This window comes from Pelophylax lessonae (genome assembly GCF_965119305.1).
Source record: "Pelophylax lessonae genome assembly, chromosome: 8".
Taxonomy (NCBI): Eukaryota; Metazoa; Chordata; class Amphibia; order Anura; family Ranidae; genus Pelophylax; species Pelophylax lessonae.
Window position 1 is genome coordinate 253,100,946 of NC_138775.1, and position 13,869 is coordinate 253,114,814.

General features: G+C 45.9%; 1 protein-coding gene across 1 annotated transcript in view; it reads left to right on the top strand.

The window, feature by feature from the left end:
* Positions 1–5,433, top strand: part of LOC309562286 (atrial natriuretic peptide receptor 2-like) — an 89,062-nt gene extending 83,629 nt beyond the window's left edge. Inside the window, exon 19 of the mRNA XM_082266408.1 lies at positions 5,287–5,433. Within this exon, the coding sequence (XP_082122534.1) occupies positions 5,287–5,364 (78 nt within the window). The 3' untranslated portion in view covers positions 5,365–5,433. The remainder of the gene's footprint in view (positions 1–5,286) is intronic.
* The last annotated feature ends 8,436 nt before the right edge of the window (positions 5,434–13,869 follow it).

The window sequence follows — 13,869 nt, forward strand, 5'->3', positions numbered from 1 at the left end:
GGACTCTGGAAAGAAAGTCTGTTAGAATATTCTGGACTCTGGGTAAATAAGCCTCTAAGATGTAGGCTCGATTTTTCTGAGCCCAAGACATAATTGGCTCCACTTCCTGTAATCGAGAGCAGGCTGTGAGTCCCCCCTCGTCTTTTAATGTAGGAGACCGCCCTAGTGATGACTAGCCTAAGAGCACTGACGCTCCCTTCGTTATATGGTGAAAGGCCTGTAGGCTGCAAAAGGCTGCCAGTAGTTTCAGAATGTTCAACACAATCTTGTGAAATTGACAGCCCCGCTTTCCTTGAGCTATCCCCGACAGGCAGCAAGCCCCCCGGGATCCAGAGACAAAGCAATGGTCCTCTTGATTATTTTGAACTGAGCCCCGAGGCACACATGAGACAGAGTGGGCTCCAGGTGTCTCTTTTCCAGAATCAGCCGCCAGCTGAATTTTGAGGAGCAGCTGTCCTCTGTCTTGGGACAGTAGGAGAAGAACATCCAGGTAACTATGCAGGTGTATGCTCCTTGCTTTGATAAAGACCAATAAGATCGTTAAAACACACAGGGTGATGTTGTAAGCCCAAATGGTGGACAAACAAGCTGGAGATGGTCTTGACCTACGGCAAACCGAAGGAACTTGTGGAAGTCTTCTACAATGGGCACATAAAAGTAAGCATCTTTAGGTCTATTGGAAATGAGCCAGTCCCCTGGCTGGACCCCCTATGAATCAGGGACAATGTTTCCATCTTGAACTTCTTCTGTTGATGAAAATTGGTTTTGGTGCCCGAGGTCTAAAATCTGCCTCTGCTAGCCGCTCCTCTTCATGACCATAAAGAGAAGCAAGCACATGCCCTGAAATCTCTCGCATCCTGGGACTGGCACAGCAGCACTTTGCGACACCAGTGACTTTACGTAATACAAGAGTATATGCTTCATATTACCTCAGAGTGAGGCAAAATCTGATGAAGAGGACTTCTGAAGGACCATGTGAAAAGACCGCTCTGACATTCCAATAGTCTGAGGCTCAAACTCAGTAGCTTCTTGGATACCCAAGGTCAAGCTTTTAGCATACTTCTGAGGGTATATCTGGCCTCTTCAACAGCTTTTCCGAAAATCCAGACCTGGTCTGTAAAAAAAAAAAACATGCGACCCTCGCACGCTCTGAACTTTGTCCTCTAGGCTGTGTTATCTTGCGGCCTAGCAGACACCAGTCTTGAGACAAGACTCAACTTGCCAACTGTGGCCCTAGTTACGGTGCTGACCAGCTTGCCAAAAGATGAGTCTCCCTCAAAAGGGATCTTACACTAGGCCTGTTAGAGGCTGGATCAGTAAGCCCAGGCCCCAGCCATCGCACTCACTTTGCTGTAACTGACAGGAAAAAAACCCATGCCACTATGCAGATGATGTCAATTGGAGCCTCACCATGGAAACCGACACCAGCTCCAGCTCCTGAACTACCAAGTTTCTGAAAACATTCTTAAATACTGTGTCCACATTCTCCTTCCACGTTTCAATTACTTTGACAAAAAGTTTTAAAGGTCCACACAATCACATTCCTGCACCATCACCCCAAAAGAGTAATCAAAAGACAATTTTAAAGAGCAAAGGGCTATATCGGTGCTGGATCAACCGCCTTGAGACAGAAATCAAACAAAAGTTGTAAAAATTGAAAAAACTTTAATTAGAATACATCAACTAAAATACTATACAGCAGGTACAGTAAACAGACAATACTAAACAGATAAAGACACAAAACATATGTGAACCTCCCAATATACCCTACCCACACCCCGCCCCATACAGGTACATAAAAGAATGACCTATAGTGGCGCGAGGTAAGGGTGTCCAATGTATTTTGCCTATTCGGCTTCTTCAGGGAAGGGTAGGTGTAGAGGATTCACAATATTATTATAAAATTAAGGATGGTCCCATAGATAGAGGAGCGGAAGCCACCTATAGATGCTTGCAGGGTAGCTGAATCGCAAACCAATTTACATCAAACCACACTTGTCTCAGAACCTTCTCCTGAAAAATCAGTAGGTACTGTTTGTTTACGACAAGGATTAGATTTCAAAAACACCCACAGGGCTTTAAACAAGAAAAAAGAAGAAAAAAGAACGAAAATATATATATATATATATATTCCACCGTAGTCGGGATGGAGGCATGCAGAGAGGCTGGGGCATTGAACCATAGGGCACCAAACATTTAAAACCCTTCCTTTTTGATTCATACACAGCCTTCAGACGACGTCCCTCTGCAGGGAATTGTGTAAAAAGTCTGAGAAGCCTGCTGTAATGGAACTCAAAGGGTAAGCCATACTAGCGACCCTTGAAATGTATTGGTGAGCCCCTCCAGCCCATGGAGTCTGCACTCACAGCAACCTTGCTTGGTTGCTGTGAGTGCAGACTCCATGGGCTGGAGGGGCTCACCAATTACAACTTTTGTTTGATTTCTGTCTCAAGGCGGTTGATCCAGCACCGATATAGCCCTTTGCTCTTTAAAATTGTCTTTTGGTTTCAATTACTTTAAACATGGCCACAAGAGCCCAGGCTGATTTCAGGCCATTCACTGCATCTTCCAAGAAAGAGTGACATGCTTGCTTGCCTCATTGAGGCCTCAACAACTAGAGAGGCAGCCTTTAGATGCTTCACATCCTTATCTCTGAATGGATAGAGCTTGGACATCTTCCTCAGAAGGGAGGTATATCTCACGACCTTGCTCCACTCATGCAAAATTATGTCCCTTATTTCCGTTAGGAATGGGAAATTAGAACGCTCTCTCCAGAGGTGCTTAAAGAACTTTCTCTTGCTTTGCAGGAGACTCTATAGGTTCTCACTCATGTAAACGCCCTCTTCATTGTCTTGACCAAGAATGTCACAAAGGCAAAGGGACTCATCTCGCTCTGCCTCACTTTCTGAGGTCTTCATAGATGAATGGCTTGGTTAGGACGGTTCCAGTTCTTCCTGCCCTTCCCTAGTGGGAGAGTACGCCGTAACGACTGTTGGACTTTGCGTGTGGCTTGTACCCCACTCTTTAAGGGTTTTTTGCACTACGCGTCTCACCAGACATTCCATTTGCTGGAAATCACAATCCCCTTTTCCAACCGCCTGGGCTTAGTATGACTCACACAGAGACTTGCCCTCCGCCAGCAGGCTCATTCCTTGGAGAGACCGACACGGCAGTGGATGTGGTGCCTAAAGGAGGATTTAGAAGGCTTGACCTTGACAGTGACCAATGTTCAATAAATCTGGAAGAAGAATGTTGATGTAGTGACCTAATGAGGTCTTTATCATCTCTTGCCGTGTATTGTCAATCTGACCTAGAAGGACTTAAAAACCTAAAAAGAAAACAAAATAGGGTAGAAAGGAAAAGGGTTAAAAACCCAAAAGGAATGCCCAGGCAAGCGAGAATAAAAGGGTAAAACACACCTTCTCATCCCCGCTACACAAGGGATGGCCACAAAGGGAATGGCAGTGATACATTTGTAGAGTGGAAACTGCAAACACAGCTAACCTGCACAGGTGATAGAACCATCAGGATAACACACAGGCAGCACACAAGGGTGTTATTGCATAGCATATACCTGTGATGATTGCACACAGCATTTAGGGAAACGGCTGCAAGCTGCCCACAGAGAAATCCCTAAATAAACAGTACTGACCGCTGATTGAATTTCTCCACTGTAATGACACCACCGCTGCCCACAGTGTGCATGCGCTGAGTCCCTGGGTAGAAGTAACCCAGGGACGCCAGGCCAGAAGAGAGAGCGGCGGCTTGGAACGTAAATGCGCTCCAGCCACCATAGGCTGGAAGACACTAGAGCCAGGGAAGAAAAACAGACAAACACACACACCTGCTGCCATGGAATATGTAAAATAAAAGTATACATCACCGCACACGGCATCCCCCACGACCATGCCTGTTTCCAGAAGACACTGCTACATGGGCCCAGGGCATTTATGTCTATCTGCTAATAGCAAGACTCTTAGGCCGCACTGCCGCTCTGCCTGCCAATGGCTAAGCTTAAGCTCTTCATGGCACCACATCTATCGCCCTTCTCCACCCTGCTAATAGCTAGGGATTGCTGGAGACTCCATATGGCACTGAATCCTTCATCCTTCTCCACCCCACTAATATCTGGGGACTGCTGGAGACTCCATAAGTCTTTCGGGGCACAGCTTGTCGAACAACCAGACCTCGATCGTGGACACTTCATCCAAGGTAAGACTGCAACCATTCTGGTCCTTAGGAGGAGGACAAAAACGAACGTGGCCTCTGGCTCAGAGCAAAGATTTATGGGAAAGATCCCTATGTGGAAAGGCCTGTCCTCTGTCAGCAGCTGCAGAGTGGGATCCTTGCTCTCTGTGGCTTAAAGTGGTTCTAAAGCCTGAAGTTTTTTTACCTGGGTCTGTGCCTCATTGACTGAGAGACAGCAGCGGGAGCTCATTGGCTCCCACTGCTGTCAATCACACCCAGTGAGGAGGGAACGGGGGCAGGGCTGAGCCCCACTCTGTGTGTTTTATGTCTCTGGAAACACACAGAGCAGGGCTCATGAGCGAGCACGCGCATGCAACTATGGCAAGTGGCTTGCTATAGTGGCACTCAGAGAAGAGGAGGAGCCAAGAGCACCATCGGGGGACCAGAGAAGAGGAGGATCAGGTTTATCAGGTAAATATAACATTATTAAAAAAATAAAAATAAAAAAAAACAAAACCAAAAAAAAAAAACATTACCTTTAATATCACTTTAATGCGGAGTTCCAGACATTTTTGTGTTTATTAAAAGTCATCAGCTACAAAAGGTATAGCTGCTGATTTTTAATAAACACACACTCACCTATCCCACGATCCAGCTGGTGGGAGCCTTGGTTCCTTTCCTCTTCCGGCGGCGCCAACATTACAAGTGTGGGCACCCGACTGTGACAGCATGCAGGTTCACAGCCAGAAGTGCCTTCTTAGTGCCCGGGCAATCTTCTGGGACCTGTGACATGTCCCAGAAGATTGCAGGGAGGTATCCCTCCCTAGGTAAAACTTTGGTCACATATTGGTGGAGTTAGCGCATCTACATTTTTAATCTCTTAATACATTTTTATTGTGTTGAGCTACACTGCCAGCCAATTCAACACCAACAAATGCGTGCATTGACACAATGCTCACAAAATGCAGAGTTGTGATTGGCTGCACATTTTTGCCCCTATCAGCAGAAGAAGTACAGACATATCATAGAAGTTAATTTATACGTTGTCACGGATTGTATTCAAATTTCTAATGCATGCGTTTTCTTAAATCTTTTCAGGGAAAAGGAGCCATGACAACATGGTGGCTGGAAGGGAAAGACAAAGCAGGAAACTGGAATATTAAAGCGACCTATTAGGACACTTCATACAGCGATCAGTCACCTAGTCTTTGTTCACTGTTTAGCACTCGTAAATGATTGCAGCAGTTTTTTCTATGTGATCTCAAGTCGGAGCCTTTTGTGTGTTATGATAAGGGTTAGACTGATATGTAACCAAATGACTCTTCGCCTTCCTGATCTCCTTGTCTTTTCATGTGCAGTAAAAAATAATATTAAAAAATCCTTGCACTGTTGAGCCCTGCAAAAATATGTTCCAGGCTACCCTGACATTCAGCAGTACGACAAAATGCCTAGGCACACAGTCACATGACTTACATTGGGGTGGCTTAGGGGAACAACATTCAGGCAGAGGTGCCCAACCAACAGGTCTAAAAAAAAAAAAAACCCTGGGGAAATGTTCTGTTGTTTTTCTTTAATGTCTATTGGGGTGTGCAGCAGTGGCAGCTGGTGCTCCATGGGCCGGGGAGGGGCGGCAGATGGACCGCACCATACACCTTCCCCCCCCCCCCCGGACCACACCAGGCTGCACACCATACCCCCCCAGGACCACAGCAGGACCCGCCCCCCCCAGCTCACTCACCACAGCAGGACCCCGCCCCCCCCGGCTCACTCACCACAGCAGGACCCCCCCAGCTCACTCATCCTGCCTTGACATCTGGACATGTACAGCAGCAAACGGCGGCTTTGGCTTCTTCCCCCTCAGCCTTCTGCGTCTCCTCCCTCCTCCTCCATGCCCAATGGCATGGCTTCTCCTTTCGGACCTGCTTCCTGATTGGCCAGGAGGAGGATCCATGTGACAATAGCGAATATTCATTTGCTATTTTCACACAACTGGGTGAGCCCACCCTTTTTTTTTTTTAGCCTATTAGAGCCTCTGGCTCTAATCACATGGTTAAAAAAAAAAAGCCCCATTGAACTCAATGCATCCGGCGCCCTGCATGTAAATTAGGGGGCCGGACGCATTGGATAGTGGGGGCGGCTCCCCCGATGCACCAGCCACCACTGGTGTGCAGCCTCCGAAAAAGCTCCTAGTGCAAATTTCTTGTCAATCAACAGGTCTGTCCTTCCATTCAACTATGTAACCAGACGCCTAGGTATACGGTCAGGTGGCCATATTTTGTGGGCGCTTGGAGCAGCATTTTCTGGTAGTATGTATTTAGAAGATTTTTATTCACCATATGTTACATAAGAGGGCTCAGCTTGGCTTCTTCTACACCAGGCAAGACAGCCTCAGGACCACCTCTGCATTAGTAGGTTCCAGACAGACTTCTAGCCCAACCCGCAGAGCTCACTTCAGCAGCACCTCCTCAGGCCTCAGCCTGAGGCAAGAGAGCGAGCACATGGCCCACCCCAAATATATATATATATTCTCTTCCAGAATGCACCAGTGGCCATGAACCTCCTACTGGGCTGGCTTTAGAAAAAATATAAATATTTATAACTCTAGTTGTACAATTTCATACTATGGCCTGAGGTACCAGTGACGCCTACTGGCGACAGTGAGAAATGCACAACCCAATTGTGCTTAGTGAAAGGCCCCATATAAACTATCCAATCAGTCTGAGCTGTCTACAGCCCAGCCAAAAACTACATTTACATTGTAGCCCTAGTTTAGGACCAGGGGCCACACAGGGATTTCAGATCTCTGGACTGCTACAGCGGATGTGTGGGCACTGACAGCTCATCGCTCACAGATGTAAGTACTGTACAGTGGGGAGTGGGTGGGCAGGGTGTTGTTCACCTGTTCATTTTTTCTTTCTTAAAGGGTTAACTAATCCTTTAAGGGCAAATGATGTACAGCCAGCAAAGGTAGCCCCCTCAGATCTCCCTACCTTCCTTTCTCCCTCTAGATGTATACTTACCGAGATCCAACTGAAGCAGCCTCTGTTGTTTATTTACCTCCCATGCTGTAGTTAGGTCTCAGTGAGCATTTACACATACATGAATGTGCTTTAATGGCATCCCAATCTTAGTCCATAGGGTTCAATATTGAGTTGGCCTACCCTTTGCAGCTATAACAGCTTCAACTCTTCTGGGAAGGCTGTCCACAAGGTTTAGGAGTGTGTCTATGGGAATGTTTGATCATTCTTCCAGAAGCGTATTTGTCTTATCTCAGTCTCCACTCGAATTCATCCCAAAGGTGTTCTATTGGGTTGAGGTCAGGACTCTGTGGAGGCCAGTCAAGCTCCTCCACCCCAAACTCGCTCATAAGGGGCCTTAATGATCCTTCTCCTAAGGCAGCAGGCTCTCCCTGATGAGGAACGAACAATCTGCCCAGGTCTCCTGCCCATTTATTACCTTCCCAGTCTCCTTCTGGATGCTCCATTCCAGGGATCGGCCAGAGCATGAAAAATATTCAGCTGATCAAAAGAAACTCCATCCCTATGCTCTACTAGCTTCTTCCAGAGGCAGGGAAAGCAGCCAAACTCTCAGCCTAGAAGTCCTGAGCAGACCAAACAATCAACGACCACTCCACTGACTACAGTGGAGCCAAAAACGAAATTGTCTTAAGAATCTAACTGAGTATTAATAACCACTCCACTTACTAAGGAGGAGCCAATAACTAAATTTACCTAACAGCCTAGCTGGGTGGGCACTACATGTGGAAGGGAAGACAGCAACTGGCCAGATTTTGGAGCACCCAACACCAGGTTCCAGGAGAGTCTAGCGGCTGTTTTGTAAGGTGCAATGGTGAAACATAATATAGTTTATTCAATGAATAGTATTTTGTGATACATGTAGATCTACTTGAATAAAATTGAAACAATAGTTGTCCTGTTGTGTCATTAACCATAGTTACATAATTAGTCAGGTTGAAAAAGGACCCAAGTCCATCTGGCTCAACCAATAAAAAAAAAACAAAAAAAAAGTTAAGAAAACCCAACCATACAATCCCATGTACACAATCCTATACCCGAAGTTGATCCAGAGGAAGGCGGAAAAACCCCAGGAAAGCATGATCCAATTTGCTACAGCAGGGGAAGCAAATTCTTTCCTGATCCCCCGAGAGGCAATCGGATATTCCCTGGATCAACTTTACCCTTAAATATTAGTACCCATTTATATTTTGTACACCTAGGAAAGAATCCAGGCCTATTTTAAAGCAATCTACTGAGCTGGCCAGAACCACCTCTGAAGGGAGTCTATTCCACATTTTCATAGCTCTTACGGTGAAGAAACCTTTCCGTATTAGGAGACGAAATCTGTTTTCCTCTAGACATAAAGAGTGCCCCCTTGTCCTCTGTGATGACTTTAAAGTGAACGTCTCAACACCAAGTTCACTATATGGACCCCTTATGTATTTATCCATGTTGATCATATCCCCCCTTATTCTCCTATTCTCAAGAGAGAATAAATTCAGTTCCTCTAATCTTTCCCCATAGTTGAGCTCCTCCATGCCTCTTATCAGTTTGGTTGCCCTTCTCTGCACTTTCTCCAGTTCCCCTATATACTTTTTAAGAACTGATGCCCAAAACTGAACTGCATATTCCAGATGAGGTCTTGCTAATGATTTGTACAGGGGCAAAATGATATCTCTCTCTCTGGAGTCCATGCCTCTGTTAATACAAGAAAGGACTTTGCTTGCTTTGGAAACCACAGCTTGGCATTGCATGTTATTATTAATCTTATGATCTACCAGAACATCCAAATCCTTCTCTGCTATGGATTCCCCCAGTTCTACTCCCCCTAGTATGTATGATGCATGCGTATTCTTAGTGCCCGAGTGCAAAACTTTACATTTATCAACATTAAACCTCATTTGCCACATGGCTGCCCAATGAAATGGTGCATTGTGGTCAGCTTGTAAGTTGGAGACATCCGGTAAAGAAGTTATTCCACTGCAAAGCTTGGTGTCACCTGCAAAGACTGAAATTATAATTTTAATCCCAGACCCTATATCATTTATAAAGATATTAAAAAGTAAGGATCCCAACACTGAACCTTGGGGTACACCACTGATAACCTTAGACCATTCAGAGTAAGAATCATTAACTACTACTCTCTGAATTATTTTTATCTAGTTTTCTTTTCATTTACAAACTGATCTTTTCAAGCCTGTAGACTTTACCTTACACATTAGCCGTGTGTGGGGAACTGTGTCAAACACTTTTGCAAAATCCAAGTATACCATGTCCACAGCCATCCCTCTATCCAAGGTTTTATTTAACTCTTCATCAAAAGAAATCAGGTATGTCTGGCAACTTCTGTCTTTCACGAATCCATGCTGTCTGTTGTTTAGAATATTTTTTTCCAGCAAGAACTCATCTATTAAACTCTCCAATATCTTCCCGACTATAGAATTTAAACTAACAGGTCTATAGTCACTTGGTAAAGACTTTGATCCCTTTTTAAATATAGGCACCACATTGGCCCTACGCCAATCCAGTGGTACTATTCCAGTCCTTAACGAGTCCCTAAAAATTGGAAACAAAGGCTTAGAAATTACAGCGCTCAATTCTTTTAGGATGTGTGGGTGGATGCCATCTGGTCCAGGTGCTTTATCCACCCTTATTCTGTCTAAAAATTTCTGGACCATATCAATTATGAGCCATTGTGGATCATTTGGGACTGTGCCAATACCGTCCTCATTATGGTCACGAGCTCACCCATGCTACTTTGTATAGACAGAGCTGAAGAAAGTATTTAATAAATTTGCCTTCTCTTTGTCTCCAGTCAGTCCTGATTATTTTGTAAAGGGCCTACATGCTCAGACCTGACCTTTTTACTATTAATATATTTGAAGAATTTTTTGGGGTTTGTCCTTCTATTTTTTGCATGTAATAACTAAAACCCTATTTTTGAAATAGGAAGTTTTTTGGTTTTTTTTAAATGTTGACCTATTAGGTGTTGTGTTCTAATATTCCATCTTTCTTTGTTTCTATATGGAAAGCTTTTAGTGATACCCTTGGGCCTTGGTTTACATTTATGCGTGTTGAGAACACTCGCAAAATCCCGCGCTTTCAAGATATGCAGAGAAATGCGCTGATCTTTAGTATGGGGGGGGGGGGGGTGCCATTCATACCTAAACAGTTCACTGTCCCGGGTGGAGATCATATGACTGCGGCGCGATCGGTCACCAGACCGATCAGTGTACCGACTCCTGCAGGTACCTTGTAAACACTGTGTCATTGTGACCAACCACTGCATCACTGCAGATCACATAATTATACACAATGGATGGCTTTCATTCATGCAATTCATTGTGTACAATTGTGTTGATCTCTGGGATTGTTCACAGTGATTACATGGTACAGTCAAAGCCAAACACAGCCCATCTGTACCACGTGATTAGCTGTGGTCAATCACAGCTAACTACAATAGTAAACACTGAATGAATCGATTTCATTCAGTAAAGATTGTTGCTTATAACAGTGAAATTAACTGGTATAAGCAATCATAATGTGTAATTAAAAAAAATCCTGATCCAGCATATTACAATGTTACTATGGTAACACTGTATTGCTCTGGTCACAGTGTGTTAAAAAAATTGTAAAAAGAAAAAATGTAATAAACAATAGATAAAATTATGTGTTTTTTTAATTTTTTTGACATACTGTCACCAGTCAGTGTGCCTGATCACTGCCACACCTGTTATATGATAACCCTGTGCTGCACTGGTGACAGTATATAAAAACAATTGTAAAAAAAAAAAACGAATTTTATTTTTTTTCCCAAAAATTGTGACAAAAAACTACAACTTCAAAAAACTCACTATGCCTCTTACTAAATACCTTGGGCTGTCTACTATCCAAAAGAAGTCATTTGGGGGATATCTGTACTGTCCTGATGTTTCTGAGCCTCAAGAAAAGAGATAGGCTGTCAGTACATAAGGATTGATCAATTTTCATATTTTATTCTATCTTTTCATGTGACAACACTGAAGAAATGACACTTTGTTACAATGTAAAGTAGTGAGTGTACAGCTTGTAAAACAGTGTGAATTTTCTGTCCCCTCATAATATCTCAACACACAGCCATTAATGTCAAACAAACAAACAAAAGTGAGTACACCCCTAAGTGAAAATGTCCAAATTGGGCCCAAAGTGTCAATATTTTGTGTGGCCACCATTATTTTCCAGAACTGCCTTAGAGGTTGTAAAGCTCAGGAAAATTTTTTTTAAAAAATAAAAATCTGTAGGACAAAGGCATAAAGAGCTAGTATGCATCTCATACTAGCTCATTATGAAATACTTTCGTTAGGACGAAGCCCCCGCATTGCCGCCCTCTCACCGGTAACACAGCAGAAATTTTCGGCCGTCCTTCCTGGTTCGCGTCCTCCGGACATCTGATTGGCCAGAGGCGCAATGACATCACTCCTGCGCATGCGCGCGGGATCCGCTGTTCACGGCACAGGGCTCAAGGAATGGCACGGGTGGCCGTTTCTTCAGAGCGTATGTGCCGATGACGTCATTGGCTGCATGCAATGTAAATATCTCCTAAACCAGGGCTGAAATGTTCTAATCATGAGCTACTAGCCAGGCCTTAAGAGTTACTCGCCACTTGTTGCCCCACCCAAACCCTAGCCTGCTCCGCCCCTAAACATGCCCTCGCCAGAGTGACCACAGCGCGCCCCCTTTCAATGTAGAGTGCCCACAGCGTGCCCTCTTAAATGCTGAGTGCCCACAGCATGCCCCCTTTCAATGCAAAGTGCCCACAGCGTGCCCCCTTTCAATGCAGAGTGACCACAGCGTGCCCCCTTTCAATGCAGAGTGACCACAGCGTGCCCCCTTAAATGCAGAGTGCCCACAGCATGCCCCCTTTCAATGCAGAGTGCCCAAAGCGTGCCCCCTTAAATGCAGAGTGCCCACAGCGTGCCCCCTTAAATGTAGAGTGACCACAGCGTGCCCCCTTAAATGTAGAGTGACCACAGCGTGCCCCCTTAAATGTAGAGTGACCACAGCGTGCCCCCTTAAATGCAGAGTGCCCACAGCGTGCCCCCTTAAATGTAGAGTGACCACAGTGTGCCCCCTTAAATGCAGAGTGCCCACAGCGTGCCCCCTTAAATGCAGAGTTAGCACAGCATGCAGAGAGACCAGCGTTCACTTACCTGATGCAGTGGCAGCTTCTCCTAATCCTCCGTGTCTCCCGAGTCCTCCTTGGCCAATGGCAATTGTTCGCCTTTCGGCCAATCAGGAAACGGGTCTCAGACCCGCTTCCTGATTGGCCAGAAGGAGGATCCGTGTGACAATAGCGAATATTCATTCGCTATTGTCACACAATGGGTGGGCTCAGGGCGCACTGCTCTGCGCCCCGGGTCCACCCTTTTCTGATGCAATGCAGGCTGCGCTGTGAACGGCGGCGGCGGTAGGCACTACATTCCCCATACAGCACAGCCCTCTCTCGCCATCCTCATCATTCCACTTGCAAAATGCGAGCAGGCGAGTGGAATTTTTGAGGGCTGTCCTAAACGGTGCAAGTTTAGGAGATATTTACCGTACCCATAGGTAAGCCTTATTAAAGGCTTACCTATAGGCAAAAGTCATGAAGGGGGGTTTACAACCACTTTAACCCTCTTGGGCATGGAGTTCACCAGAGCTTCACAGGTTGCCACTGGAGTCCTCTTCCATTCCTCCATGACGACATCACATAGCTGGTGGATGTTAGAGACCTTGCGCTCCTCCACCTTCCATTTGAGGATGCCCCACAGATGCTCAATAGGGTTTAGGTCTGGAGACATGCTTGGCCAGTTCATCACCTTTACCCTCAGCTTCTTTAGAAAGGCAGTGGTCGTCCAGGACGATGTGTTTGGGGTCGATATCATGTTGGAATACTGCCCTGCAGCCCAGTCTCTGAAGGCAGGGGATCATGCTCTGCTTCAGTATGTCACAGTACATGTTGGCATTCATGGTTCCCTCAATGAACTGTGCTGGCAGCACTCATGCAGCCCCAGACCATGACACTTCCACCACCATGCATGACTGTGGGCAAGACACACTTGTCTGTACTCCTCACCTGGTTTCATTTGGGAAGAGAGAGACTTTGAGTTTAGAGAGAGGATGGGGAGGGGAATGTCAGCAGGGAGAGATGTGTACTGGGAGGAGGGAGAATTTTTGTTTGTGGAAATATTTGGCTTGCAAAGGTAATGTATGCTTAGGGATAAGTGTGCCACTTAGTGCTCATTTTTTTTTGGGGGGGGGGTGCAGTTTGGTGTCTTCGCCCTGGCTGGCCTTGTCCCAGCACTGGTTATCCATCTTTAGTGTCAGTGGAGGGATTAGCACCCCATTATTGGTGTGGGAATAGTGGCTCCTCCCTCCAACCTCGGCCAGCAATGTCCTGCAGCATGCGCCCGTCCGCTCCATACAGTCACCGCTGACACTCAGCCCCGCCCCTCCTCTGCTCAGGTACTGGATTGGACACACACCAGAATACGTGGGCGGGGCCGTAAAGCAGGTGCTCGCCGTCTTACATTCCCGGCGTTCTCCGCGCCAAGTAACAGGTGCCAGTTTCCCCGCCCCTCCGCTCCCTGGTTGCCTGGTGACGGCCTCTCTCCCCGCCCCTTCGCTCTCCCGTTGCCTAGTTACC